The 26,103-nt window shown below is 45.8% G+C and overlaps 4 protein-coding genes and 1 long non-coding RNA gene across 6 annotated transcripts in view; 1 reads left to right on the forward strand and 4 right to left on the reverse strand.

The window, feature by feature from the left end:
• Positions 1–53: 53 nt before the first annotated feature.
• On the reverse strand, positions 54–4,357 carry setd9 (SET domain containing 9). Its single transcript, XM_083669551.1, has 7 exons — positions 4,230–4,357; positions 3,892–4,097; positions 3,408–3,551; positions 2,764–2,887; positions 2,496–2,611; positions 2,218–2,323; positions 54–1,733 (listed from the first exon to the last, which is right to left on the reverse strand). Exons 1-7 carry the CDS (start codon positions 4,325–4,327, stop codon positions 1,646–1,648), a joined length of 882 nt encoding a protein of 293 aa, XP_083525677.1. The 5' UTR covers positions 4,328–4,357; the 3' UTR covers positions 54–1,645.
• A 590-nt stretch (positions 4,358–4,947) lies between these two features.
• pdxp (pyridoxal (pyridoxine, vitamin B6) phosphatase) lies at positions 4,948–7,952 on the forward strand. Its single transcript, XM_083669590.1, has 2 exons — positions 4,948–5,745; positions 6,619–7,952. Exons 1-2 carry the CDS (start codon positions 5,151–5,153, stop codon positions 6,981–6,983), a joined length of 960 nt encoding a protein of 319 aa, XP_083525716.1. The 5' UTR covers positions 4,948–5,150; the 3' UTR covers positions 6,984–7,952.
• A 1,255-nt stretch (positions 7,953–9,207) lies between these two features.
• Positions 9,208–11,016, reverse strand: LOC310804993 (alpha-ketoglutarate dehydrogenase component 4-like). Its single transcript, XM_083670470.1, has 4 exons — positions 10,944–11,016; positions 10,593–10,656; positions 10,065–10,258; positions 9,208–9,720 (listed from the first exon to the last, which is right to left on the reverse strand). Exons 1-4 carry the CDS (start codon positions 10,971–10,973, stop codon positions 9,703–9,705), a joined length of 306 nt encoding a protein of 101 aa, XP_083526596.1. The 5' UTR covers positions 10,974–11,016; the 3' UTR covers positions 9,208–9,702.
• A 132-nt stretch (positions 11,017–11,148) lies between these two features.
• LOC310804266 lies at positions 11,149–13,122 on the reverse strand. Its single transcript, XR_014554204.1, has 3 exons — positions 13,000–13,122; positions 12,239–12,356; positions 11,149–11,728 (listed from the first exon to the last, which is right to left on the reverse strand). It is a non-coding gene; the product is annotated as an uncharacterized lncRNA (long non-coding RNA).
• Positions 13,123–13,296: 174 nt separating this feature from the next.
• Positions 13,297–26,103, reverse strand: part of LOC310804526 (myosin-IIIb) — a 29,705-nt gene continuing 16,898 nt past the window's right edge. For both annotated transcript variants that reach the window (XM_083669791.1, XM_083669792.1), the window contains exons 12-30: positions 25,430–25,516; positions 23,957–24,022; positions 23,463–23,576; positions 22,898–23,009; positions 22,206–22,249; positions 21,748–21,813; positions 21,264–21,383; positions 19,748–19,833; positions 19,522–19,569; positions 19,328–19,375; positions 18,394–18,485; positions 17,271–17,462; positions 16,662–16,786; positions 16,087–16,283; positions 15,844–15,933; positions 15,459–15,624; positions 14,701–15,087; positions 13,941–14,010; positions 13,297–13,617 (exon numbers count right to left, since the gene is read on the reverse strand). In XM_083669791.1, the coding sequence (XP_083525917.1) occupies positions 13,610–13,617; positions 13,941–14,010; positions 14,701–15,087; positions 15,459–15,624; positions 15,844–15,933; positions 16,087–16,283; positions 16,662–16,786; positions 17,271–17,462; positions 18,394–18,485; positions 19,328–19,375; positions 19,522–19,569; positions 19,748–19,833; positions 21,264–21,383; positions 21,748–21,813; positions 22,206–22,249; positions 22,898–23,009; positions 23,463–23,576; positions 23,957–24,022; positions 25,430–25,516 (2,118 nt within the window). In that variant the 3' untranslated portion in view covers positions 13,297–13,609. The remainder of the gene's footprint in view (positions 13,618–13,940; positions 14,011–14,700; positions 15,088–15,458; positions 15,625–15,843; positions 15,934–16,086; positions 16,284–16,661; positions 16,787–17,270; positions 17,463–18,393; positions 18,486–19,327; positions 19,376–19,521; positions 19,570–19,747; positions 19,834–21,263; positions 21,384–21,747; positions 21,814–22,205; positions 22,250–22,897; positions 23,010–23,462; positions 23,577–23,956; positions 24,023–25,429; positions 25,517–26,103) is intronic.

Consider the following 26,103-nt stretch of genomic DNA (forward strand, 5'->3'; position numbering starts at 1 on the left):
TGCATGGAATGGAATCAAACACGTGTTTGATTCCATTCCATGCATTACAAGGAGTTCGTACAATTTCTGCCTCCACCAGCCTCCCCTGGTGCTAGTGCTGTAACCTGCTGGAAAAGGATTTGTTCTGACAGGATGTTCTACCCTGTTTAGGATTGGAGGTTTGAGTGTGTTGCTGTGTTGGTTGGCACCCAGTAAAGTGTGTGTGTAAGTGTGATTGAGAAGGACTGAAAATGGGTTTGGCAGGAAAATGGTTTATGAGTGTCCTTTCACCGTCCCCACGCAGGGGTCAAGTCTTTCTATTCATAACACCTGATTGGTTCTCCTTAATGTACTCTACTTACTTGAAAGGTGCATACTGAAAGCATTGTTTTTCAGACAAATACATCAAACTAAACAACTCGTTTGGGTCCTGTACTGTAGGTCGTGCAGTTGTTCCATGATTGCCTCCGAAGGATCAAACCCTTTTCAGCTTTAGTTAAGAAAGAGGTGTAGTGGTGCAGTATTATTTATTTGTACCCATGGCTGTACTTAAAGGACTAGGATGGAGAGACGATACATGTAGGTAGTACAGTGGCCAGTTCATTTTCTTCCAGGCGGCATACAGTATGTGTTCATTTGAAACCCTCCTACCACCTGTAAAGAAATCTGATTGTCTTTTGTAATATTTGACTTTTCAGTTCAAATGAAGAAGAAAAAAAACAGTTACCCATCGTGAAGTTGTGAATTTGACAGTTCATGTGGGGGTTAAAAAGACAGTATAGTGTAAGATAGACAATCAAGACAGGATTTAAGATAATTATTCAAAAGTTTATTGTTCATAAAACTGTACATACATACACATTTTCTTTTTCTTTCTTTCTTTTTTTTTTTTTTGTTGATGACTATTTTGTATGTTATGTTTCAGTCCAATACCGGATGTACAGACGCAGAAATAAATTGAAATGTTCTTATGAAACTGGTCTCTTGTATTGTGCGTGTCCCAATAGTTTCCTCTCTTCCTTCCTTACTTCCTTCTTAAAGCATGTTGGAGGAGAAGATCCAAGCTTGATTTTTGAGAAGGAAGTGAGGAGAGAGGATGTGAGAGATCAGGACTATTTGGATGCTACCACTGTCTTTTCCACATCACCTGGAAATAGACTCATGACGCCTCACCGGCCTACAGCAGGGCTTTCACTTTACCATAAAGTACAGTATCACATCGGCATATTAAACACCATTTCACTGAATCAAGCAGACAATACTTTAGTAGTCGTATGAACGGCAGTACTTCTCTCAAGTTATAAAAACAGTAACGGTTTTTACTTCAATTTCCATCACTATTCTCATGTGTGTGTGAATATAGTACATAGAAAAGTCCACCTGAGGCCTACAGTGATACACAGTACATCTGTAGTTGTTTAATGGGTCCACCTGACAGGTGAAACAGCCACAGGGCGGGGGCTCTGTCTCGTCTGCACTCAGGTGGGTGGAGGAGCAGTAAAAGAGCCGTGTTCACGACAATGAGCAGGTCAAGTGACGTCCGTTCCAAAATTCGGGCCTTGAAAATAGCACAGATGTTTCAGACACACCCCCTAGCCACACCGTCAGTGGCTGTGTTTGAGCCCCAAGTCTAGAGTCAATCTGGCCAAGTGAGACAACAGGTGAGCTAATGCACAATGGTGTAGTAGTTGGAAAAGAGCTCCTCTCCTGGGATGATGTCACAGAGCGACACAAGGACCACACATCGCAACGGCCTGGAGGAGAGGAGAGAGATGAGACAGAATAGGAGAGAAGGGAAGAGAGGAGAGGAGAAGACAGGAGAGGAGAGGAGAAGACAGAATAGGAGAGGAGAAGGGAAGAGAGGAGAGGAGAAGACAGGAGAGGAGAGGAGAAGACAGGAGAGGAGAACGGAGAGATGGGTAGATGAGGACAGGACAGGACAGGAGAAGACAGGAGAGGAGAGGAGAGGAGAAGACAGAATAGGAGAGGAGAAGGGAAGAGAGGAGAGGAGAAGACAGAATAGGAGAGGAGAAGGGAAGAGAGGAGAAGGGAAGAGAGGAGAGGAGAACGGAGAGATGGGTAGATGAGGACAGGAGAGAGGAGAGGAAAAAGAGCAGCGAGAGAAGACAGAGGAGAGAGGAGAGGAGAGAGAGAGTTAGCATCATTAACAAGGACAGTTGTATAAACCAACACTCTGCTCACTGATAAGCTACAACATGATTATGTCCCAGGTCTTGCCTGTCCGTGTCATGGCTGTAGTTGACGTTGGGGAGGTACTGGCGGAGCTCCAGGGGGAACCCCTCAGGCACGTCGTACTCCTGGTAACACACGTTAGCTTCCCTCTCTGGAAGACACAGGAACATGTTTAGAAAGAACGATGAAGAATATTCAGTAGGATTCAGCTTTGGAGCTGACAGAGAAGTGTTGTGTAGAATGAACACGAGTGACAGGTTTTGAGTGTGTGGGGGGGGGGGTGGACAGGTATCATAGAGGGGAGGGGGTGGGGGGTTGCGTACCGTTTGAGCAGTTGTTGACATATTGGCCTACTGCCAGAGGGTTCTCTGGATTGGCTGTCAACCAGGTGCTGTCACTCAATCTGAAGGGACCTAGCCTGTCTCTACCACTACATGACCTGGAAGACATGTAACTCCATCTCTCTCTCAGAAATCATCATACATGAAAACATACATTTAAAGTATTAAAAAAAACTGTAACAATCAAGTACATGATTCTGGCTTCATAATTTTAATAATAATATTCATATTTTCTGACCCTAACCCTAACCTGTACACCGTCTTGGAGATGCCTCTGTCGTTGCCGTCAACCAACACACCATCAATACACCTGAACACAAAAGGGTTCCTTATGGACTGGAAGAGGATGGGCTCATAGGCCTGGTAGACAGAACCTGGAAGAGGAACAGAACACAGCCATGAGTCTGTCATTAATATAGAACGATGAACCATAGAACATGTCCAAGTGATATCCTAATAGGCTCTAATAGGCTCTAAGAACATCACTTTCATGATGCTTCATATTAGGAGGGTGCCTTTAGGGCTCGGTGTCTTTCTACTGGCTGAAACTATCATATATTATATTGGTTTGTATGAGCCTGGGAAACGTAAGATGACTGAGTGTGAGAGTTGAAAGCTCAAAAGAGTAAGAGAGCATCATCGTACGACTGTAGTGTGATGATCGTCACGTGTTCTCTAATCATCTGAAGATGTCTTGAGCAGGGGAGGCTGGTGGAGGTAGAAATCGGGAGGACAAGGCTCATTGTAATGCATGGAATGGTATCGAATAGAATGGGGAATGGAATGGGGAACGTGGTTTGATACCATTCCTCATTCCATTCCATGCATTACAATGAGCCTGTCCTCCCGATTTCTACCTCCACCAGCCTCCCCTTGTCCTGAGATATACAGTACCTGGGTACATGGCCACTGTTGTCCCTTTAGGCACGACCCCTCTGGTGACGAAGACTCCCGTACCAGCGAAGGGCAGGGAACTGGGCCTCCGCTCTATAGAGAAGCCAACAGTCTGCAGCATAGCCTCATGCACTCCCCCGGGTCCTTCAATGTCATATTAGAAAGACACGGAGAATTATATGCAATCAATACAAAAATAACAGTATGTGAAGAGGGTTACACACAAAGCAAGTCAGACAGGAGGCTGCTGGGTTGAATGAACCAGTCAAGTCATGTCAGATCATGGGGAGGAAGGAAGCGTTGTCGGTCTGAATATCAAAAGTCTGTTTTGGATTCCTTACATCCTCTCTCCTTGCCTCCCTTTCAAAAAAACATTGGAGGAGAAGCTTCTCCAATGACCTTCTCCTCCAATGACTTTTAAGAGGGAGGTGAGGAAGAAGGACGAGAGGAATGGGGGGGGAGTATTCTTTGAACCAAGACCAACCTCTCTCTGACGCCTCAGAGCGCTCTATGTGGCTCTCTGTCCCAAGGTAGCAGCTCTGTACGGAGCTGGGAAGCAGTCGCAGCACCTCTCCTTGTTGCGCGAGGTCATTCCTGAGCAGCGCCCTGAACAGGTGGAGCAACGTTTCTGACACCTCCTCATCTGGGACCAGCTTGTCCTTGGAGTGCTCCGTCACCTGGCGAAGAGTTCTGAAGAGAGGAGGGAGAAGATAGAGAAGACACACCTCAGTTATTGTTATGGCTACCCACCTGAAATACACAATTACACTTCTAAACCTTTTACAAAACATTGTACACGAAAAAGATACGAATGGGAATTACCTTTCATTTCTGCGAAGGTTGAATGCAATCCACGGGACAAATCTATGTCTGTACGACTTCCATTTTTGTTCTAACGTTTTCAGTACAGTTTTAAACATAATCTGGCCATGGGGGCTGACATGTTTCTCTCCCCAATATGACTGGTTATGTCGTTATCGCCATCTGTCGGCAGGTAGGAGAAATGTCTTCGGTACCAAACAGAACAAAAACCAGTTCAAAGTTCAATACAGTCGAATTGGTCATGAAGTTATCAGAAACATCTTATCATATCATCTCCATTATTAAAAATAGTATAATGTAACAGACAAATGCAGACAAATGTAACCATAGCATGTAGAAGCTATATGTGGTCGACTATACTGCATGCAATTATCTAAAGACCATCAGTCCCATCAGAAATTATGTTAATCTTATTTTCTCATTGTCCAATCATGACCTTGAAGTTATGAGTTGTGCGTAATATCAAACACCTAGTGTACAACTGAAACAAACGGACAAGGTTCACTGTTTTACTGCCGAACCATATGGTGGTCATGAGTGCAATCTTGTATCAATCATCTATCAATATTTGATATAGGGGCTTAGCTATCTTATTGGATGATACGGAGAGAGGGGCGCGTCTGAAACGCCAGAGCCAATCAAATGAATAGAATGAGTGCAGTCATATGGCAGCTTTGTATCCGCCCCCCCGTGCGAACACTGCGGAAGATGGCAGGATTGAGGGATTCACACCTATCACAGACGAGGATTTTGTATCATTTTTTGACACAATATTCATTTGCCGCTATTGTGCTTAACGGAGGTGGAAGATAGAAAGCTGAGAGCCGTTCTTGTCCGTTTCATTTGAGTGACGTAACCGTAGCTTGCTCCTGACAGCGAGGCGACACGCGAGCTTGTTTCTTTCTCAACGCGTCGTTCAGAATGGCAGGGGCGGTGGGTAGCAGAAGCTGTCACAAAATCAGGGGGTCCCAAATCCGAGAGCTGCTCGACTCCAAGCGCAACGTCCTCTTCGACTGCGACGGTGTCATCTGGAACGGGGAGACGGCGGTGGCCGGCGCGCCGGAGGTGGTGACACTACTCAAACGGCAAGGGAAAAAGGTCTTCTTTGTCACCAACAACTGCACCAGGCCCAGGGCGAACTACGTGACGAAGTTTACCCGACTGGGCTTCACTGACGTGTCCGAGGAGGAGATCTTCAGCTCGGCGTACTGCTCTGCGGCGTACCTGCGCGACGTGGCCAAGGTGCAGGGCAAGGTGTATGTGATCGGCTGCCAAGGGGTCGTAAAGGAGTTGCAGGAGGCGGGAGTCCCAATCGTAGAGGAGGACGCACAGACAGGGACAATGTATGACTATCCGTTGGACCCCGACGTTAGGGCAGTGCTGGTAGGATACGACGAGAAATTCAACTTTATTAAACTGTCCAAAGCCTGCTGCTACCTACAGAACACGGAGTGCCTGTTCCTGGCCACCGACCCCGACCCGTGGCACCCGCTGAAAGGTGGCAGGATAACGCCAGGTGGGTGTGTCCCAGCATGACTGGTTGAGTTGATTAGTGGTGTGGTTAACAGTGTGGTGGTCACCATCTCTGGCCCCGAGGAGCTCCGGCCACTTACATGCCTGTTCCTACTCATCAAATCAAATCAAAGTTTATCAGTCATATGCAGTAAACGGCACAGTGACATGCCTTTGTCGAGCTACCTCTCAACAGTGCAGTGAAATACAAGGATAGGAATAAAATCTAAGAGTAATAACAATACAATACATAATACAGGCCTACAAGCAATAGTAGCAGTGAAACATGGTATATAGGAGCACCAATGTATTGAGAGGCTTGCTGTTGCTGTTTACCCCTGACTTGCCCATGATCTCAACTTGTTATGGTGCAGTAGGGTGCACTGCACACCTGTTGTTAGGACAACAGTTTGTTCCAGAGAAAAGTGTGGGGTCAGCTGTCCTCAGTGTACTGCTTGCTGGACACATGGACAGCTAGACGGGCTATAGAATGGGTCTGAATGCTCTCTATGGAACAGCGACACTGTTGTGATTGGTAATTGTGTTTTTGTACCTGGCATTCAATACACAGACACTGTACTGTGTGTGTGTGTCTGTATGTGTATAAAATAGGATCAGTCTACTGTATGTTGTTGACAAGTTCAACATTGAAAAGCGAAGTTGAAAACAATATTGTTAGCAAGCTTCCACATAAAAGGAAGTGACCGGGTATTCTTCTCCATACACATCGTACAGTACATAGGCTGTGACATCATTGTTCTTCTAAAAAGAAAAAGGAAAAACTCTCACTCTCTGCCCTCCCACCTTGCACTCCCCTCCCCTCCCTCCCTCCCGTTCCCCCTCCCTCCCTCCCTCCCCTTCCCTCCCCTCCCCCCAGGTTCGGGGAGCCTGACGGCTGCTGTGGAGACCGCGAGCAGCAGGAAGGCCACAGTGATTGGTAAGCCCAGCCGCTTCATGTTCGAGTGCATGGCCAGCCAGTTCGGCCTGGACCCGGCCCAGTCCCTGATGGTCGGGGACCGGCTGGAGACAGACATCCTGTTTGGAGCTAAGTGTGGCCTGGACACCATGCTCACCCTGACCGGGGTGTCCACCATGGAGGAGGCACAGGGCTACCAGGAAAGCGATGACCCAGACGTGAAGGAGATGGTTCCCGACTACGTGGTGGAGACCATCGCTGACTTCATTGTAGCGTATAAGGAGGAGAAGGAGGAGAAGGAAGAGAGGGAGGAGGAGGAGGGCTGAGAAGAGATAAGACTCCAGAGAAGAGAGAGAGAGTTGTATGCTGTACCACTGATGCTGTGCCTGCCTGTGCTTAGAGACCTGGACCTGTCAGAGAGCGGATGTTAGATCACTTTACTGTACTTACTGTATGGTGGTGTTATGCAGTCATTCGTAAAGGCTTCGCGAAGTCCCTGCGATGCGTCATAGTGCTTGCCATAAGCATGCTCAGCTTTTCACGCAAGGAATAATGAGATAAGATGAAGCATGGAATGAATAATTACGTAGCATAATAACAGTTTGGCAATGCCTCTGCATGCTTATGGCAAGTGGTAGTAATGACACATTATGTAGCATTTCTGAAGGCTTTACGAATGGTGGCATGCGGCTGATGGAGGGAGAAATGGGAGGACGGGCTCTTTGTAATGGAATATCCCCCTTAGATTCGTTACGGCAAGCCTCCCCGAGCCCCACCTCAGTGTGTGAGTCTATCTGGTTTTAGTTCCTAGTTCGTTGGGGAGGTTCCCGGTGCCATCTCAGATGTCCTTGCTTCTAGTTTGTCACAGATGTCACCATCTTAAGTCTATTAAGACAAGCTGTGGATTTTCCCGGGACCGACCCAAGTGTTGAAATGGACAGACGGACAACTCCATCAAAGCCAGTCACAAGAGGACCCTCTCTGTCCCAGACGGACTTGTCAACGGGCTGGTGTGTAAAACGTCCCGAATGGACTGAACTGCCTCACTGCCACAGGCTAAACCTTTAGATATGTGTTCCTCCATCTGTCGTGTTTGTGGAGAATGCAGTAATAGCAACAATGTCCTTATTCCATTTGGGCGCGGATATGTGGGAATTGGGCTGGAGAAGGGGTTTGATGTTGATGTTATAAGCCTATTGCTAGAAGTATATTGCATCTGAAGTACAACGTGTGTCAATAGCCTACGCCCACCTTACCTACAAGTCAGGGGAGGCTGGTGGAGGTAGAAATCGGAGGACGGGCTCATTGTAATGCATGGAATGGAATGAGAAATGGTATTAAATACGCGTTTGATACCAATTCTTATTCCATTGCATGAAGTACAATGAGCCCGTCTTCCAATTTCTACTTCCACCAGCCTCCCGTTACAAGCTCTAATCTTTGTTCTAAACCCTTGGCTTTACCAGAAGACAATTTGACAAGGTTAATTTCATGTCATTTCTTGCTCACAATCTGAACGTACACAGGAGAGAACTTGATGGCAAAAGTGTGCGATAATTTCCAACAATGAAAAGCGTATGTGGGCATATCTAATTATCGTTGATAAGCATTAAGCCTTCAGCCCATCGTCTCCATAGGGACCACCAGCTACTGTAGCAATAAGTAGCTCTGGTACTTAGGGGAAGATTACCATGTTTAGCTCAAACAATGGAGGACATTTGCAGTGAGAACATAATGTACAGTTAATATTTGAAAGTCAAAAAGGACATTGTTATGCTTCTTAATCATGCCTTTATGGAATGTTCAAAAGTTGCACGGATGTTAGCTAAGAGGTGTATTTGGGGACTGGAAAATTCATTGTTTATCCACTTAAATGCTTGTGTATTTTCTCTGCAGTGTCACCTGGTGAAGAATAGGTTGTGTGGATGTCAGTGAGCTCAACTTACTGGTGAAAAAGTATATACATAATTGATTATGATTATTGTTTGATTGATAATATTAAGATTTTTTGATCACCGTCCTTTTCCTTAGCTAGAGATTGTCCTGAAAACTTTCTTTTAAGACTTGAAAATCTACTTTTCATACTGTGGATGAAGTACCTAATTCAATGGAATGCCAAACTGTTGTGTGTGACCTTACAAATAGACATTATGCATATGCATATCGTGAATTGGGTTTGAATTGTACATTACTGTATGTAGTGCTGCTTTTGGTTTTGTAATTAAAACTCTTGCTTTGTATCAGCTTCAGTCATTTCTATTTATTCTTTTTCTCTCTATACAGCATGCTTAACATGTTATGATAAAGCATGCCCCCACCCCCGGCCAAGCATGCGCCCCCCCCCCCGGCCAAAATATTCCTACATTTTTCTCAATATATAGAGTCAAAATGATGACGTTGATGTCTAGTCAAGGCAAACACATTGATACCATTCCTCATTCCATTCCATGCATTACAATAAGCCCGTCCTCCGATTTCTACCTCCACCAGCCCCCCCTGATCCCAGTTCATATATGCAGGTAGGTCCTAAAGGTGTCATCAGACACAGAGTGCAGTATTTAAATAGCTTTAATAGGCATAATATGACGTTTATCACAGAAGAAACCCAGACAAATCATGAGTCCACATTCTTCCCTCTCCTGCAAAGGCACTCCTTTTAACTTTCTCTGTTCTCATAACGGACAAACCACATATCACAATAGCGACCAATCATGTTTGGTTAGAACTCTGGTGTTTAAACCCGTTTAAATCCTTCAAAGATGAACATGTATAAGCCCACACACTGAAATAAATGTTACATATTCATAAAAGCTTTTGAGTAAAGGTAAGCACTGCTTAAACATACAAATATACATTTTAGTGCTATAAGAAGAATCTTGAAATAAAGGTTATACAGTACAATGAGAGTCAGGAATTCATATTCCTCTGATGAAAACCTCTGTGCGTTTTACAATGGTATCTCTGGTAAAGACATTTCAACAAGTTATTATATCTTGAGAGAATATCTGTCGGTTTTGACAAATTGTCAGTCAAGATGTCTCTTTGTTATTCAGGTCCGCCACGCTGAAAGACAAGAGAGATGAGTCACTGGCATCATTTGAATACATCAGGGGAGGCTGGTGGAGGTACAAATCGGAGGACGGGCTCATTGTAATGCATGGAATGGAATCAGCTATTCCGTTACATGCATTACAATGAGCCGTCCTCCGACTTCTACCTCCACAAGCCTCCCCTGAAATACATCCTTCATTCCTCTCTTCCTTCACTGATCTGACATCTCCTGACGGTTGAAAGCAATGCAGTGACTGTTTTCTTCAAAGAAGGGAGGAAGTAAGGACACACACACACACACACACACACACACACACACACACACACACACACACACACACACACTTTAGTCCTACCTGGATGTACTCCATCTCTTCTGTGGTGACCATCCTCCTGCGGTACCTCTGGGGGAGCTCTCTGGCAGTAGCAGCAGTGTCGGGGTTTCCCGGGAGGCGACTCAGGGGCAGAGGTGCAGAGGTCAAAGGCGATGAACTGTGTGTACCACTGGACTGCTGGCCTGCGGCTACTCCCATTTGCAGCACCTCTTGAACTGGATCAAGAGTTCAGTGTCATCTGTCAATGCTCTACACCTGGGGTCAATAACCCTGGTCCTAGAGAGCTGAAGGTGCAGACTTCTGTTCCAGCCCAGCCCTAACACACCTGATTAAGCTGATATACTGGTTTTGATGAGCGCTTTAGCAGAAACAGGCGTGTTACTTTTGGGCTGGAACAAGCCTGGACACAACAAGTGGTTCTGAAGGATCAGGGTTGGTGACAACTGTTGTTCAACATTATAAATATTATACTATGTACATTTCCAGTCATATTCATATTGGCTTAGGCTGTAAGCACAGCCACCCTTGATTCTCAAGTAAAAGACTTACCATTCGGTATCGGAGCACCAAGGCGATTGGGAAACTTTATAAGGGGCGCATGATGGCGCACAACCTGTGGGTTAAAGAACCACAGTGAAAAACTGTTCTTCTCTCGTTTTGATGAAATTATGTCCCCTGTTTTATAATGGTGGGCGAGCTATAAATTAGTTGGTCAAGCCCTCCGAACATTCTGACAGGCACTTTTACGCACAGCGTTCCAAAATGGAACGGCCGAAAACGTAGCCGATATGGTTAGCACCATGAACGTATATACCTTAAGCTAAACATTAGAAACTTTAGGGAAAATACAGTGGTGTGTATAACTAAATATTGTATCTCTGTGTGGTAAATATTGTTTACCTGCACAACAGCTCTCCCAGCTGCTGCCATCTTTCTTCCTTCGATCGGTGATGACCTTCATTATTTTCTTCCGGGTTGGAGGAGACAGCGCACCGCTAGGTGGCGGTATGTATTCAAGGATTAACTTCACTCGCATTCAAATGACTGGCTTTTAATGTTGCAGACCATTTAGTCACACCATTTTCACATCATTTTAGTCATTCAAAATGAGCAATCATTTTGTCTTATTTTAATGACGCAAACACATTTTATTTGTTATTCTTATTTCACTCAAAGCAATAATGAATTCAATCTTAAAGTTGAAAAAGATGCTTCAATCAGTATAGTGTAACGATCCTGTGTAAGGCCCGTTGGCAGGGAGTTAACACTCTTGGTGTTGTAGCTAGCACGGCCGGTTTGGAAGCGAAAGATTGTGAGTTCGATACCCGCTTAGGGCTAGCTGCACTCGTAGAGACAACTTAATACATGACTAACAATTCATCAACTGGTCTGTGGGCACTTCTGATCTCCATTACAAGTATCACAGCAGTGCAGTCCACACATACATGGGTTTACATCACATTCGCAATTAACACAGCTTTTAGATTTAGGTAGCCGAAGCGGTCAGAATGCTTAAAGTCAAAACTGTGATAGTGGCACAATTATGATATAAGTGAACTGTGTCTGCTCATCTTTTCTGACTGTTCATTTTCAGCCTCATCAGGTGAGCTTGCTTCTTCTTCACGGCTCTCAACTTCTTCATCACTCTGGGGTCGGCGCAGTACTTCCTCCCGTTAGCGTGTAGCCTGCAGGAAGAGAGAGAGTCTATACCAGCCTCATAATGTCACGGTCCCTGCTGTACAACACTGGGCTACTGTACCAGGGGAGGCTGGTGGAGGTAGACATCGGAGAACAGGTTCATTGTCATGCATGGAATGGAATGGTGTACGTGTATCGGTCTGGAATCTGGGTGAGGGGACCCTCTTTTAATCAGCTCCTGTCATGGTGCAGTACCTCTTTCTCCTTGAATAAATGTCACATGTTATTTGAATGAACATGCAAATAGTAAGAGACGTGTTTTCTTTAGGTAGCCTATATCCATGCAGTATTTCATGATCATATTGTAATACCAGAGGAGGCTGGCACACGTGTTTGAAACCATTCCTTATTCCATTTCATGCGTTACAATGAGCCCATCTTCCTATTTCTACCTCCATCAGCCTCCCTACATGCAATGTGTCGTGATAATGACAGTGACTTTGGATAAAAGTGTCTTCTAAATATACAAAAGTGTCTGTAAAATACAGATTACTCACACCAGAGCTTTGATATCACACTCTCCTTGGCTGAGCTGGACGTCATACTGCTCCACTTTCAGCAATATGCTCACGGGAATACTCATCGATACCACCACACAACATTTGGGGATGGCTCCTTAAAATACAGTGAGGCCATTACTGTTCTATAATACCATAATAACAGGGGAGGCTGGTGGAGGTAGACGTCCAAGGACAGGCTCATTGTAATGCATGGAATGGAATTAGGAATGGTATCAACACACGTTTGACACCATTCCTCATTCTGTTCCATGCATTACAATGAGCCCGTCCTCCGAGATCTACCTTTACCAGCCTCCACTGCATAGTAACAACATAGTAACATAACAACATCAGCAGCGGGTCTTTGCGTGCGGTCATCTCATTAAACATACATACTGTAGATCCATGCAGTTCCAGCTGTCCCCTGGGCTAAGAATCTACAGGGCCCAGTCTTTCAAAACGTTTAATCTGCATCAGAATGATCTGAATTATTTGTTGCTGTCCAGGATCAGATCAAAGCTATCTGATTTCCCCAATACTACTCAAAATCAGCCAGATTATCTGATCCTAGGGGGGAAAAGAATACAGATCATTCTGAGCCAGATTAAATGTTTTGAAATACCAGGTTGTTGTTATTATACTTTCTTAAACCTTTATCTCCTGACATTTTACTTTTTCTAACAACATCTCTCTCCACCAGCCTCCCCTGACATGCATGTATAGTCCTGTTCCATTCAACACATCCAAAGAGCTGTTACCTTGTATGGAGATGATGGAGACACACAGAACTAGAGCCAGAACCTTGAGATCCATCAGTGAGCTGTGTGGTGCAGCAGTGTAGCGTAATGTCCTGCAGCCTGTCAGTCTCTCATCAGTCTCCCCCAAAGGTGTGTCTCTGCTTATATCTGCTCTGTTCATCCAAAAACACGCCTATCTACAGGCGTGTAACAACACTCGTTTTGGCTGGTTCTTTGGCTGGTTCCCCCTCCCAAAAGCTCTGCCATTAAAACCTGCATTATGCGTTTTAGGAATAACAAGGACAACACGCAGATATCTAAAACCTTAAAAACACATTTATTAATTCAGTAAGTCAGTGAATGCAAAATGTCCAATCATAATTCACATTTAAATAAGACATATAAAACAACAATACATTCAGAGACACAAAAAACACCCATAAATTAAAGTATTTCAATAAATTAGTTTTTAAAAATCCATAAAAGAAAATACTAGAAACAAGGAGGTCTCTCCTTAGTCATTTGTTCATGAAACCTGGCTAAAGCTTTGACAGCAGAGGGTCAAGTTGATCATTCAGGCTTGCAATAATAACAAATAGCAGCCTAGGATAAACAGTCTCCATCCTATGGGTTATGAATCTGCAAGACACAAATCAAAACATTACACACCATTTAGGTCAGCATACCACAGTGATATTCAATCATACTAATAATGACATAAGCAAGAACAAAAACACACAGACAGCAAAGGGGGTGTGATGGCTGTGGAGATATACAGTATAAGACAATGATCAACCAAATGTGCTTCACCATAAAGCAATGTCTATGGAAATATCATAGAGCAGCAATAGGGATAGGTTAGACAGGGGCGTGTCTGTTATAGGGTACAGGAGACCACGTGTGTGGGGGTGGGGGGGGAAGTGGGGGGGGGGCACAGGAGAGATTGTGTAGGGCTAACCTACCTCTCTTCTTCCATGAGGGTCTGGGTGTGCTGTAAGAGTCAGGAGACTGGTCCTGACAGTCTGAGAAGTGCTGCAGAGCAGAGAAGGAGGGAGGGAGAGGGGAAGGGGGGAGAGAGAGGAAGGAGAGGGAGAGAGGGGAAGGGGGAGGACAGAATGGTCATACATTTTATCTATAAAGCGCTTTTGATTTTACAGACAATCTTATTTTTTTTTATTTTATTTTTATTTTATTTTTTTAAAGGTGCTTGAGAGAATGAGAGAGAGGGAGAAAACAAGATTAATTTCCTTCCTTTGATTGACAGCCACATCAATTGCAAGTTTCCTTATCATCCAAATCAAATCAACTTTATAATTATATGCTGTGTGAGAGTCATGTCTGACAAAGGAACTGAAGGATTTGTTTAGACCTGTTCTCTTTAACTTAATGAACAAAAACAGGAATCAACCAATTTTACCATCAGTGAATCAATTTCACAATCCAGTGGCATGACATTTTGGAAGGGGCTTGTGCTGACTTGTGCGATACTAACAGTGCAGCTATGTTTACAAGCATGTAAGGCCTACATGTGAGTCAGAACTTGGTGCTCTCAACTGGTGCTTTCTGGCGGTGTTCTCACAAAGCTTTTATGATGTTTGATTTGATTTGAACTGATAATAATGCCTTTCCCTTACTTCCCTCTATATCTCCTACTCATCGCTTTCTCTCCCTCCCCTCCTCACCCTTTCTCCCCCTCCCCTCCTCACCCATCAGTCCTCTCACCTGTTGTAGGTGTTGTATCTCCCTCATGGCCAGTCGTATGGAGGGGTACAGCCTGGGGAACAGCCTCTTCCCCTCCCTCTCTCCCTCCTCCTCCTCCTCCCCCCCCTCCCGGTCCTGTCCCAGACCCCTGCCTCCCCAGCCCTCTCCCCCAGACTCGACCCTGTGTCTGCGTTCAGAGATCCTGCGGAGGACTGGGGGTTTCTGGGCCTCCAGGGTGGAGGTGGAGGTCTGGCCCGGGGGCAGGAAGAGACGCTGCAGCTCCAGGTGGACCTGATCTTGACACGCCTCAGACACCAGCTCCACCCCAGGCTCGGGGCTCCCTCGGTCGGGCACAGCAGGGTGGGACAGGCCCTTGAACTCCTCGTAGTCTGTCTCCTGGTCGCACGTCTGGAACAACAGACACATCCATGATAAGTATGATAAGTACCCTTCGACACACACACACACACACACACACACACACACACACACACACACACACACACACACACACACACACACCAACCTCAGTTGAGTTATTCAATCTCATTTGATTCAACAAGCAAGCAAGTCTAGGGCAGTACTGACTGGGAAAATATCTGTTAAACTGAGAATACAAGCGGCAATACCACAAAGGCAGGTCAAAGATGAGCCTAATTGGGTATAAAAATCTAAGATACTGTAGTCAAGAGGAGGAGCCCTTCCTGACCTGGTCACAGGGGTTATGACACTCTGAGACACTTCATAATAGTGTTCTTCATGTAAAGTGCTGCCCCTACCTGTCCACAGGGCATTGTGAGCAGCTCCATGAGGGGCTGGATGCCCACGCGAGTGTGGTGCCGCACCAGGTCAGGCAGGGAGGGGTGGGCACGGTCCTCCCCCAGGATCACATACTTCCCGTTGGACTGCATCTCAATCATGTAGTGCCTGCACCGGTCCTCACCCCTGGAGGAAGGAGGGAGAGGGGGGGAGAGAGAGAGAGAGAGAGAGAGAGAGAGAGAGAGAGAGAGAGAGTTGAAGCAGCCAGTTGATTGGTCTGTGTGAATTTCCCCAAATCTAAAAGCCCTGGCCCTCAGTTAGAGTCTGCGGAGTTTTTCCTGGTAAGGTCACCTGGTCAGGAAAAGGTCAGGGGCAATAACATGGTGTTAATTTGTGAATGGGTACCTGTAAGTGAGTGTGTACCCCTCCCGGCTCTGTCCCACTCTGATCAGGAAGCAGCCTACAGGCTTGTCAGTCATCAGGTCCTCAGCTTGTCTGAGAGAGGAGAGATCCACACAGGCTGGTCAGTGACAACAACATCCAACTTAGCATCTATTCTTTAAACCATTGACACTCATCCAGTCAACTCAATTCCATGTCAGTGCACTCCTCCTTCAGCTAGGGGGAGCTGTGGTGCAGTAAGCCTACCTGCGAGTGATCATGCCATGGAACCAACAAGGAAAAGCCCCGTTACGGACCACCTTCCTGGCCTGCGTCTCTTTGAACCAGCGAATGGTGTTCCTCCTCTTCTTACTCCTCTCCCTGGCCCTCTCCTCCCCCCCTCCCACCCCCACCAGCACTGCCAGCTCACTGTGCACCTCCACAGCATTGTCAAAGGGAGTGGCCTGGGACACAGACAGAGGGAGGGAGGGGAGGGGTCAGAGGGGAAGTTCCTCAAAGGATCTCAAAGGGGTGGAGGTTGTACAGTCTCATAGGGCCAGTGTCATAGGGGAGATGTCAAAGAAAGCTATGAGACAGTTTGGGAAGATTGTAGGACAGGAAGTCGTCAAGGAAGAGATAAAAAGGGGGATTGGCAAATGGTACAAGCCAAGGCAATCTGATATGAGCACATGCATCTTGACTTCCACATTGGTACATCACTCCAAAACACACGTTGTGTTGGCATTTCCAGTGAAAGTTGACCCTTTTCAAGACATTCTGATGGCCCAGCGCTATTTGTGAAAGGCACAAGTATAGAGCCTTTGGTCCTGAATAATCCTCACCTCAAACCGTTTGCTGCGTGGCCGGGGGACAGGGGCTAGATGGGCCTTGAGACCTCCCCCCACCCCAGTGAGGATGGAGCGAGGCCTGGGCTGGGGCTTCTTCCTCCTGGGTAGAGGGACAGGTCCTGGAAAACACACACACACACACACACACACACACACACACACACACACACACACACACACACACACACACACACACACACACACACACACACACACACACACACACACACACACACACACACACACACACACACACACACACACACACACACACACACACACACACACACACACACACGATGATCAGTCATTTGACCACAACCAAGAGAATCTTAACACAATTTAAGATGCTATCAATGCCACTGACACAATCTGTCTGTGGTCAGATCATATTAGCATTTCTTTGACGACAAGTCGGAAGCGAAGGAAGGAGGGAGGGAGAGATAGGACAGTAGAGAGATAAGGAGAGAAAGCTGGACAAGACTATGGGGTGAAAGGTTTAATACATAGATATATAGATAGATGGAAGGGGTGAGAAAGGGAGAGATAAAAACAATGATATTAAGTAAAAAAAGGTGAAAGATTGATATTCTTCCTCCGTACTCTTGTTCTCCTGCTCCATGTCCAGACGCCTCCTCATCTCTTCCTCATGCAACTGTTTCCTCCTCTCCTCCTCCTCCTCCTCCTCCTCCTCCCTCGCTTCTCTCTCCTCCCTCTCTCTCTGGGCTTGTCTCTGTCTGCGCATCTCCGTCAGCAAAGACAGGTACTTCCTCCTGCAGCGTAGAGAGCGGTAGTCTGCAGACAGAGGCACTCATGTTAGTTTTGTCCATACATACCCTAGTGGTTGATTGTCACCTGACAAAACAGATTGATGATTATTGTATGTCCATAAAGACTTACAGTACCAGCCAGAAGTTTGGACACACCTTCAATGGGTTTTCTCATTTCATCTCATTCAATGGTTTTTCTTTATTTTTTATTATTTTCTACATTGTAAATTAATATTGAAGACATCAAAACTATGAAGGAACACATATGGAATTATGTAGTAAACAAAAAAGTGTTAAACAAACCAGAATATGTTTTATATTTTAGATTCTTCAAAGTAGCCACCTTTTGCTTTGATGACAGCTCTGCACACTCTTGGCAAGGTGTGTCCAAACTTTTGACTGGTACTGTATGCAAGTATGCAAATGTGTTCCAAAGTCTAGTCATATTCAAAGCAACTTTCCCTGTGAACATTTGTGCATAACTCAGATTTTCTTAATGAAATATTGTGAAAAAAAAAGAAAAAAAAAATCATAATAAAAAAAAAAAAAAAAAGAAGCTTCATCTGTGAGAATCTTCATCTGAGTTAATTTCTTGTTCACCAATAAATCAGCAAGAAGATGCCAGTCGTGTCAGTGTTGGTTTAATCATGTCCCGTCATGATTTATCACCATGTTTACTTAGATTCCGGATTTCCCCCTACTGAAAAGGTTCATCTTTCAGGCCTGTGGCGGAAAACTAATAAAGTGACTGACTTTGACAGGCAGTGGAGTGACTCTGTAATTATACTGTTAGTATATACTGTATTTATTTATTTTATTTTTTTTGGGGGGGGGGTTATCTTGGTTGTTTGTTTCAAGCTTTTACAGTACTTGGTTTATGAGAGAGGTGGAAGTGTTGGGGGAAATCATAAAAGCATAGAGTGTCTTTCCCACAGTGTGTGTGAGGTGTCTCTTACTCTTCTGGATGACCAGTGCTGCCTTGCCCAGCCCCTCCAGCAGCCGGGCCAACCCCTCCTGGTGCCAGTACTTAAAGAACAGACGAGATGAGCTGAGACAGGAGAGAGAGAGAAAGATGGAGGGGGGGACAGAGAGAGAGAGAGAGAGAGAGAGATAAAGAGATGGGAAGAGCAGAGAGGCAAGTGTGAGAGTGAGACAGTAACACAGACTGTCATCTCCACTTTATTCTAGAACCTTCTTCAATCAAGTCCTCTTCACATCACACTTCTACAGAGAGAGAGAGAGCCAGGAATATAAGCCAGGGGCAGGGGAGTGAGATAGAGCATTATGGGAAATCAAGATCTGTACCCTTCCCTTCGTTTAATAAAAGCGTATTATTATAATCCATCAACCCTGAGATGGCCTCATCGTGTGAGTCAAGACAATACCGATGCTGGGCTATTAACTGAGAAATGAGCCGCATTTGACAGAACGACTGTTCTTCTGTTGACACTTCAGATTAAATGTTGAACGAGACAAGTTGGGACCTGTAAGAGTGACTGCATCGTGCCACGGAGGGTAAAGTGTTCCCATCAAAATGTCACAGCAGCAGGTCACAGAAAAAGCCGCCGAGACATCTCGAAACTGAAATCTTGTAATTCAATACTTCACCTGGGTGATTGCATTATGAATCATATCATCTGAATAAATAACCTTGACAGGTGTTACTAGGGTTGACATGCATATAATAGAGTGATTAAAGTAGTATTTGTTGGAACGAAGACGCAGCCAAGTTCGGCGATCTTCTCTGACATGATATCAGGAGGCTGCTTGAGGTAGAAATCGGAGAACGGGTGTTTGATATCATTCCTCATTCCATTCATTACAATGAGCCCATCCTCTGATTTCTACCTCCAGTGGAGTACCAGTAAACAAACAGTGAAACATTCTTACCCACACTTCCAGCCATGGATCTCTGTAGTGTTGAGGATGGACATGCAGCTGAAATATAGACACACACATAAAGATGACATTGATGGACAGTGAGATAGACAAGCTGTTTGAAAAGGCTAAACTTTCAATGGATCAGATGTCGTCACAGGAATGTGTGGGTCCACTTCTACGTCTCCAGGTACATTTCTGCGTACCTTTCCTTGGTTAGAGGTAAGCCTGGCTTTATCAGGAGGATGTTGTATCTGTGGGACGGAGACAGAAACACTTAGCATGGTACGGTATGCTGGCAACACGACGGCACAGCAATATCACACACCGCATCAACCCAAATGAAAGTATCCATTTCAGCAATGCTATTCACTGCAAAGTTACACACTCAGACAAAAAAACACACAGACACACACACACATACACACACACCTCTGTGCAAACTCTTTGAAGGAGGGCCTCCAGGAGAAGCCATCTCTCCGTATCCTGATGGTCTCCAGCAGGCCGTTGTATCGCAGCTGGAAGATATGACCAGTTATAGGTAAGAATATACGTATATCCATAACACCTCAACATCCATAACACCTCAACATCCATAACACCTCATAACACCTCAAATGCCCTACAGTTAACACACTCCCATGGCTGTGTGCCAGTGGAGGCTGGTGGAGAATGTGTGTTTGATCCCATTCCTCATTCCATTCAATGTGTTACAATGAGCCCATCCTCCGATTTCTACCTCCACCAGCCTCCACTGCAGTGTATTGTAACTAAGCCCAAACATCGGATATCCACGCACTCATTTCTCCAGTTTTCTATAGTTGTGTGCAGTGCCAGGGTTGCACAGGAGGGGGCGATGTTGCATAAGGGACAGGACAGAGATTGTCGCGTGCATGCTCCACACAGCTGGGGTTGGGCCGGCAGCTCTGGAAAGACCACGAAAGACGAAGTTCACTCCATTTTGGCTGAGGACTCCAAGACGTTGCAGACCCCCAAACGCTAATTGTTCCTGACTCCCACTGTTAAATTGCATGTCAGGTCATAATAGCATTATAATGACATTGCCATGTCACTAAACATGTATGTAGCCAGTAAGCTTAGATAGAGTACGCGACCCACTGCAACTATAGTTCAACTCCAGTCATGCATTGTGATAGCGTTGTATCAGCCCCCCCCCCCAGACAGACACATTTCAAGGAACGGTTTGTGGATACTATGCTGTAAAATAGAGACCCTCCTAGATTAGACCAGACACCAGTGTTAACTGGGCATTGTGTTAGAGCAGAACGCCCCCTGAGGCAGAATCCTATTCACAATAACACCCAGTCAGCCAGCCAGCCAGCCGGCCAGTCACCCCAGTTCACCCACTAACCTAGTTACCAGCCACTGGCCTAGCCAACCACTGCTAACAGCAGCCACACAGCAGAAGAAGAAGAATGGACTGGGGGGGTTCTGCAGTAGGAACACTCTGTGCTCTGTGTGGCCCGTCACCCTGTCACTGGGTCGATACAGCTGCTGTATTACAGCACACTGGCACCAGACCTGTCCCCCCTGACTGTGCAGTACGTGACACCGCACCATCGGAACAGAGCTGTTGGCAGCGGTCCACTTTATGGTTCTGAAAAAGGTCAACTGACGCCAAACGCACAGGGAGACTGGTGGTGCGTGACAAGAGAGGGGGGGTCTGAGTGGTTATCATCATCATCATCATCATCATTAGAGCAAGAGCATCCATTGTTGATACATGTTTATATTACTGGTGGTGACTATACATTTCTAATTTTATTTGACTAATCTCCTCAAAGGCCTTGGTCAGCTGTTCATTGACGTATTGAAAGCAGTGCCATCGGTCAGTGAGTCCAGGCCTTGCCTGGGCAACGACAGTAGTTCATTCCTCGTGAGTCGGTCAGTCTGAGTATATATCTAAAATGAAAGCTTTAATCCTCACCTGGTCCATGACTATTTTGCTGTCCACGTGGTCGGGGAGTTTGCTGCCGTTGGGTTTGAGACAGCGGACAAAGTGAGGGCTGGCCACGAACATCTTCTCCATCAGAACAGCGAGGGAATGCTAGGGAAAGACACACAGTCACGGGGGAGATCACCGTCTGTCTCTGTTGGCATAGCGGTTGACCACGCCACGCCAAACTACAACCACTCCCTACCGTACCATACAGAGGAGGCTGGCGGAGGTAGAAATTGGAGGACGGGCTCATTGTAGATAAAACACAGTACATTGGCATGCAATTACATTAAGCCTGTCGTCCCCGATTTCTACCTCCACCAGCCACCCCTGGTACCATGCAATACCATATCACACCATGCCATACGGTACAATAAATATCTATATAATATCATTATTCCTCATAAGGAAATTCGTTTATTGTATTTACTATATTTTTATTAACACACACTTTCATTCACCTGCTCCATACCTTGAACTGGGCCCCTACTGACTGTTTCCTGGTGGAGTTGAAGTTGTCGTCTGTTTTTTGCGTGAGCTACAGTGAAGTAAGGTTAAAGGTTATTCATATAAAACACCACGAAGGTCACTGAGGAGCCACAGTATCACATCCACTGTTTCACAAAGGGAAAAACATGATCCTGGCTGTATTTTACAGCGAGTAAGTTATTCTACTGTATATATATATATAAAATCATGTATATATGTACTGTATATATATAAAATATATACAGCGAGTCAGTTATTCTACTATATATATATATACATACACACACACACACACACACACACACACAGTAGAATAACTGACTCAGCCAGGATCATATATATATATATATATAAAACCTACTGTATATCATATTATGCTGCACTTGGTAAAAAACATGTCTAACTGGGCTTGTGAATATTTGATGAGTCCCTCCTGCTTACCTTGGCTTTGCGAGGCATCAGGGTGCCGGTCCTGGAGATAGTGGCTGAAAACCCAGGAAATATGAATCATATCAATATCAGATGATAAGAGTCCAGACCAGGAGAGGGTAGTGGAGGCAGAAATCGGAGGACGGGCTCATTGTAACGAATGGAATGGAATGAGGAACGGTATCAAACACGTGCCATTCCTCATTCCATTCCATGCATTGCAATGAGCCCGTCCTCCGGTTTCTACCTCCACCAGCCTCCCCTGGACCAGACAGACAGCGATCAATGTTTTCAACAGAACAGCGCTGAGACTGTCCAGTCGTGGGATGTCATGCTGTGTTCAGATGAAAGTAACTTTCATTGTTTATGAGTGAACAGTTGACAAAGGGAGGTCAGCGGGGGGCGTTATCTCTCAGATCCTCACCGGAAAACAATCACGCATTCTAGTGTTCCAGCTCTGCCTCTTGACCAACGTCCTTCTCATTGACGCAACTGGTTTGATATACAGCCAACTGATCTCTGTTTAACAAACATTCACTGTTTCAATACAATCCTACAGAGATTGGAGGTACTGTAGCTACATCAAAGCTCGCCGAAGTCGACGGCCACGGCTTTTGGCTGTCGGACACTTGTTCTCCGGCTACATTAAAGCCTGAATAAAGCATGTCCCCCCAGTCCCCCCAGTGCCCCCAGTCTGCCCTCACCAGCGAAGAGGACGGAGAGGAGAGGAGTGACACTGTTGATGAAGAGTCCTCTGATGCTGGCTGGGATGGTGTCTCGGTTCTTCTCCAGGAAACCCCCTCCGTTATACTGGACCTGGAGGGGGGGGGGGGCGGGGGGGGGACAAGGGAGAGGACAGTGATTGTGGTCCTCTGTGGCCCAGTTGATAGAGAGTATAGCGCCAACGTTTAGGTTGTGGGTTTGATTCCCGCTGGGACCATATATACTGAAAAATGTACCCACTCACTGCAATGTAAGTCGCTTTGGATAAAAGCGTCAGCTAAATGGCATATATTATTATTATTATTATATTAGCTACGGTAAAATATGTTCATTGGGGATGGAACGATGGAGAGTGAATGATCTGCATGTTTCTCTTAATTAAAACATGAATAAACATGCTGTAACATACAAAACTTGACATGAGGCATTTTCAATCATCGCCCAACTCACTGTACTCATTTCTAATGCCTCTTCTGCTCTTCCAGTGGACATCTACTCAAACTGCCACTGTAGTGCATCAGACAGACAGACACACTGGAGCCTCACCTTCCCAGCGTAGTGGACCACAGTGAACAGGGGGCTATGGCTGCGGACCACCTCGTAGTGGGGGCTCTTCTTAAACTTATTGTTCAACTTGTCCACAAAGTCTCTGTCAGAGGCCTGAGGGGAAGGAACAGAGAGAAGCGCTTAGCGTGTGATACTGTACATACTGTACATATCCATGAATCAGTGGAGGCTGGTGGAGGTACAAATTCGGAGGTCGGGTTCATTGGAGTGGAATGAGGAATGGAATCAAATTCCTCATTCCATTCCGTGCATTACAATGAGTCCGACCTCCGATTTCTGCATCCACTGCTATGAATATATGTTACATATCTATAAAATAAGACAGAAGTGTAAATCATTGTTGTAACATGTTCACATTCCCATTCATTCTGGGGGGACTCCATGGAAACCACAGAATTAGAACCACAGAGACAGAAGAGCATATGAACTATGATTAGAATCATTGGAATCAGAATGACGTAGTCGTAGCCAACCTGAGGAAAGGCACTCTGCTCGTCCAGGAGAGAGAGGATACCGATGGGTTTGGTCAGGAACAGATCCTACAGGGGAGACATTGAATAATACAGAATATTAAGATTAAGCCTAACCCCTGGTCTGCTGGTTTCCCAGACACAGATTAAGCCTACTAACCCTAACCCTACGCCTGGTCTGTTGGGGCCGGTTTTACAGACAAGGCTTAAGGAGCCTAGTCCTGGACTAATTCACACTTTCAATGGCAAATTACCACTGAGGATGCGTTTTAGTCTAGGACTAGGCTTAAACCGTGTCTGTGAAACCGGCCCTTGGTTTCCTTGCCTACCCCAGGTCTGCTGATTTCCTAGACACAGATTAAGCCTTCCCCTGGCCTGTTAGTTTCCCAGACACAAACAACCTACCCTGGACTAAAATAACACTTTCAAAGGAGACACACTGCGTTTATTGTGTAATGTCCTGGACTAAAGACCACGTTCAACAGATTATCACCTTGTAAAGGGCTTTCTAGGTCAGAAGTATGCTCTGCCTAATGAGTTGTGAGAGACTTTCTGCAGTCTTACCCTGACACCCCAGAAGCATCGCTACCTGATCTTTCTAGCCTAGGGCCCCGACCTATACTGTAAACTGCTTTTAATGTTTTTACAGCAGCATGTCCTGCAGGCCTGGGGGCAGGGTAGGGGTACAGCATACAGGACATGTGGGACCTGGTAAGCCATGTGTTAACACTGAGCACATTACCAACACGAGATCAGTGCAACATGTCTAGAATTCGGACTAGAATTCTCTCATTTTCATCAATGGCTAGTTTACCTGAAACTTCAAGCGACTACTTTATGTACGCAAACGTACAGAATCTAAAGCTAAGATACCGCCTTCTGTTCCTAATGGGTCCTGATCTGGGGAGGCTGGTGGAGGTAGAAATCGGAGGACGGGCTCGTTGTAATGCATGGAACGGAATAAGGAACGGTATCAAATACGTGTTTGACACCATTCCTCATTCCGTTCCATGCGTTACAATGAGCCCGTCCCCCAGTGTCATGGTGCTCATCCCATTGCCCTGTAGCTGTGGACAGAGACACCAGTCTTAGCCAGATTAAACAAGTGGCTTGTGTAGACACAGAGGATGCCCCAGGGCAGGCTGGGAGCAGATGAGCTGCTAAGCTGCTGCTATGTGCCTGAACAGACAGAACACTGAACATTCTGCACCGTCAGCGTTTCCTCTTCCTGTGATCTCTGTCTGTCTCAGTCACGCACTTAAACTGCTGTCTGTCTGTCTGTCTGTTTGTCTGTCTGTCCGGCAGAGAACTGGGTTTACACTAGAGCTGTCTGTGTTATTCCTGAGAGAGGGGGAAGGGGGAGGGAGAGAGAAAGGATATGGAGAAGTGAAAATAGAAATTCTAAGAAAATATTAGAGGCTGTGTGAACTGAAAGTTCAGTGTGTGTGTGTGTGGGTGTGTATCTTTGTCCTTTACCAGTATAGGTTTGTTGTCTTTGTAAGAGATGGTCTCCCACTCAATGCCCTCCTCCTCGTACTCATTCTGCTCCATGAGGAAGATGTGCTGTTGATGACAAACACACACATTCACCATATTCATAATCAGAAAGGAGGAATCACCATCATCTACGAAAGCAGATGAACAAAACACTGTTGATTTAATAGAGGATTTGGTCACAAACCCTAGCAGGTCTACCTCGGGGGAGGCTGGTGGACGTAGAAATCAGAGGACGGGCTCATTGTCATGAATGGAATAGAATGAGGAAGGGGGAATGGTATTTGATATTATTTAATACGATTCCTTATTCTATTCCATGCATTACAATGAGCCGTCCTCTGATCTTGTACCTCCACCAGCCTGAACTTCAGTTGCCTGAACTACAGGTCTAGTGTAGTAATGAGCAGTGTAGACATCCGACACCGGTAAACAATCCTTAGCATATTTACACCCCACCCCACCCTACTGCCCCACCCCCACATCTGACCCCCCCCCCCCCCCCCAAGCCTCCCACCCTCGTCCCAACCCCAACCCCCACATCTGACCCCCCCCCCCCCCCCCAAGCCTCCCACCCTCGTCCCAACCCCAACCCCCGCCCCCAGGCAATCAGAAGCTGCAAATGTGATGACTGGGTGGAAAATGTTCTGCTGCTG

The sequence above is a fragment of the Argentina silus genome (genome assembly GCF_951799395.1).
Source record: "Argentina silus genome assembly, chromosome: 5".
NCBI lineage: Eukaryota > Metazoa > Chordata > Actinopteri > Argentiniformes > Argentinidae > Argentina > Argentina silus.

Excerpts from the sequence above, each read along its gene's own strand:
- pdxp (XM_083669590.1), top strand. The coding sequence starts at position 5,151 with ATGGCAGGGGCGGTGGGTAGCAGAAGCTGTCACAAAATCAGGGGGTCC. Across the intron at positions 5,746-6,618 it reads AGGTGGCAGGATAACGCCAG|GTTCGGGGAGCCTGACGGCT; the intron begins GTGGGTGTGTCC and ends CCCTCCCCCCAG.
- LOC310804993 (XM_083670470.1), bottom strand. The coding sequence starts at position 10,973 with ATGGCAGCAGCTGGGAGAGCTGTTGTGCAG. Across the intron at positions 10,657-10,943 it reads CTGGGAGAGCTGTTGTGCAG|GTTGTGCGCCATCATGCGCC; the intron begins GTAAACAATATT and ends TTTAACCCACAG. Across the intron at positions 10,259-10,592 it reads TGGTGCTCCGATACCGAATG|TTCAAGAGGTGCTGCAAATG; the intron begins GTAAGTCTTTTA and ends CTCTTGATCCAG.
- setd9 (XM_083669551.1), bottom strand. The coding sequence starts at position 4,327 with ATGTTTAAAACTGTACTGAAAACGTTAGAACAAAAATGGAAGTCGTAC. Across the intron at positions 2,888-3,407 it reads AACAGTGGCCATGTACCCAG|GTTCTGTCTACCAGGCCTAT; the intron begins GTACTGTATATC and ends TTCCTCTTCCAG. Across the intron at positions 1,734-2,217 it reads TACAGCCATGACACGGACAG|GCCGTTGCGATGTGTGGTCC; the intron begins GCAAGACCTGGG and ends CCTCTCCTCCAG.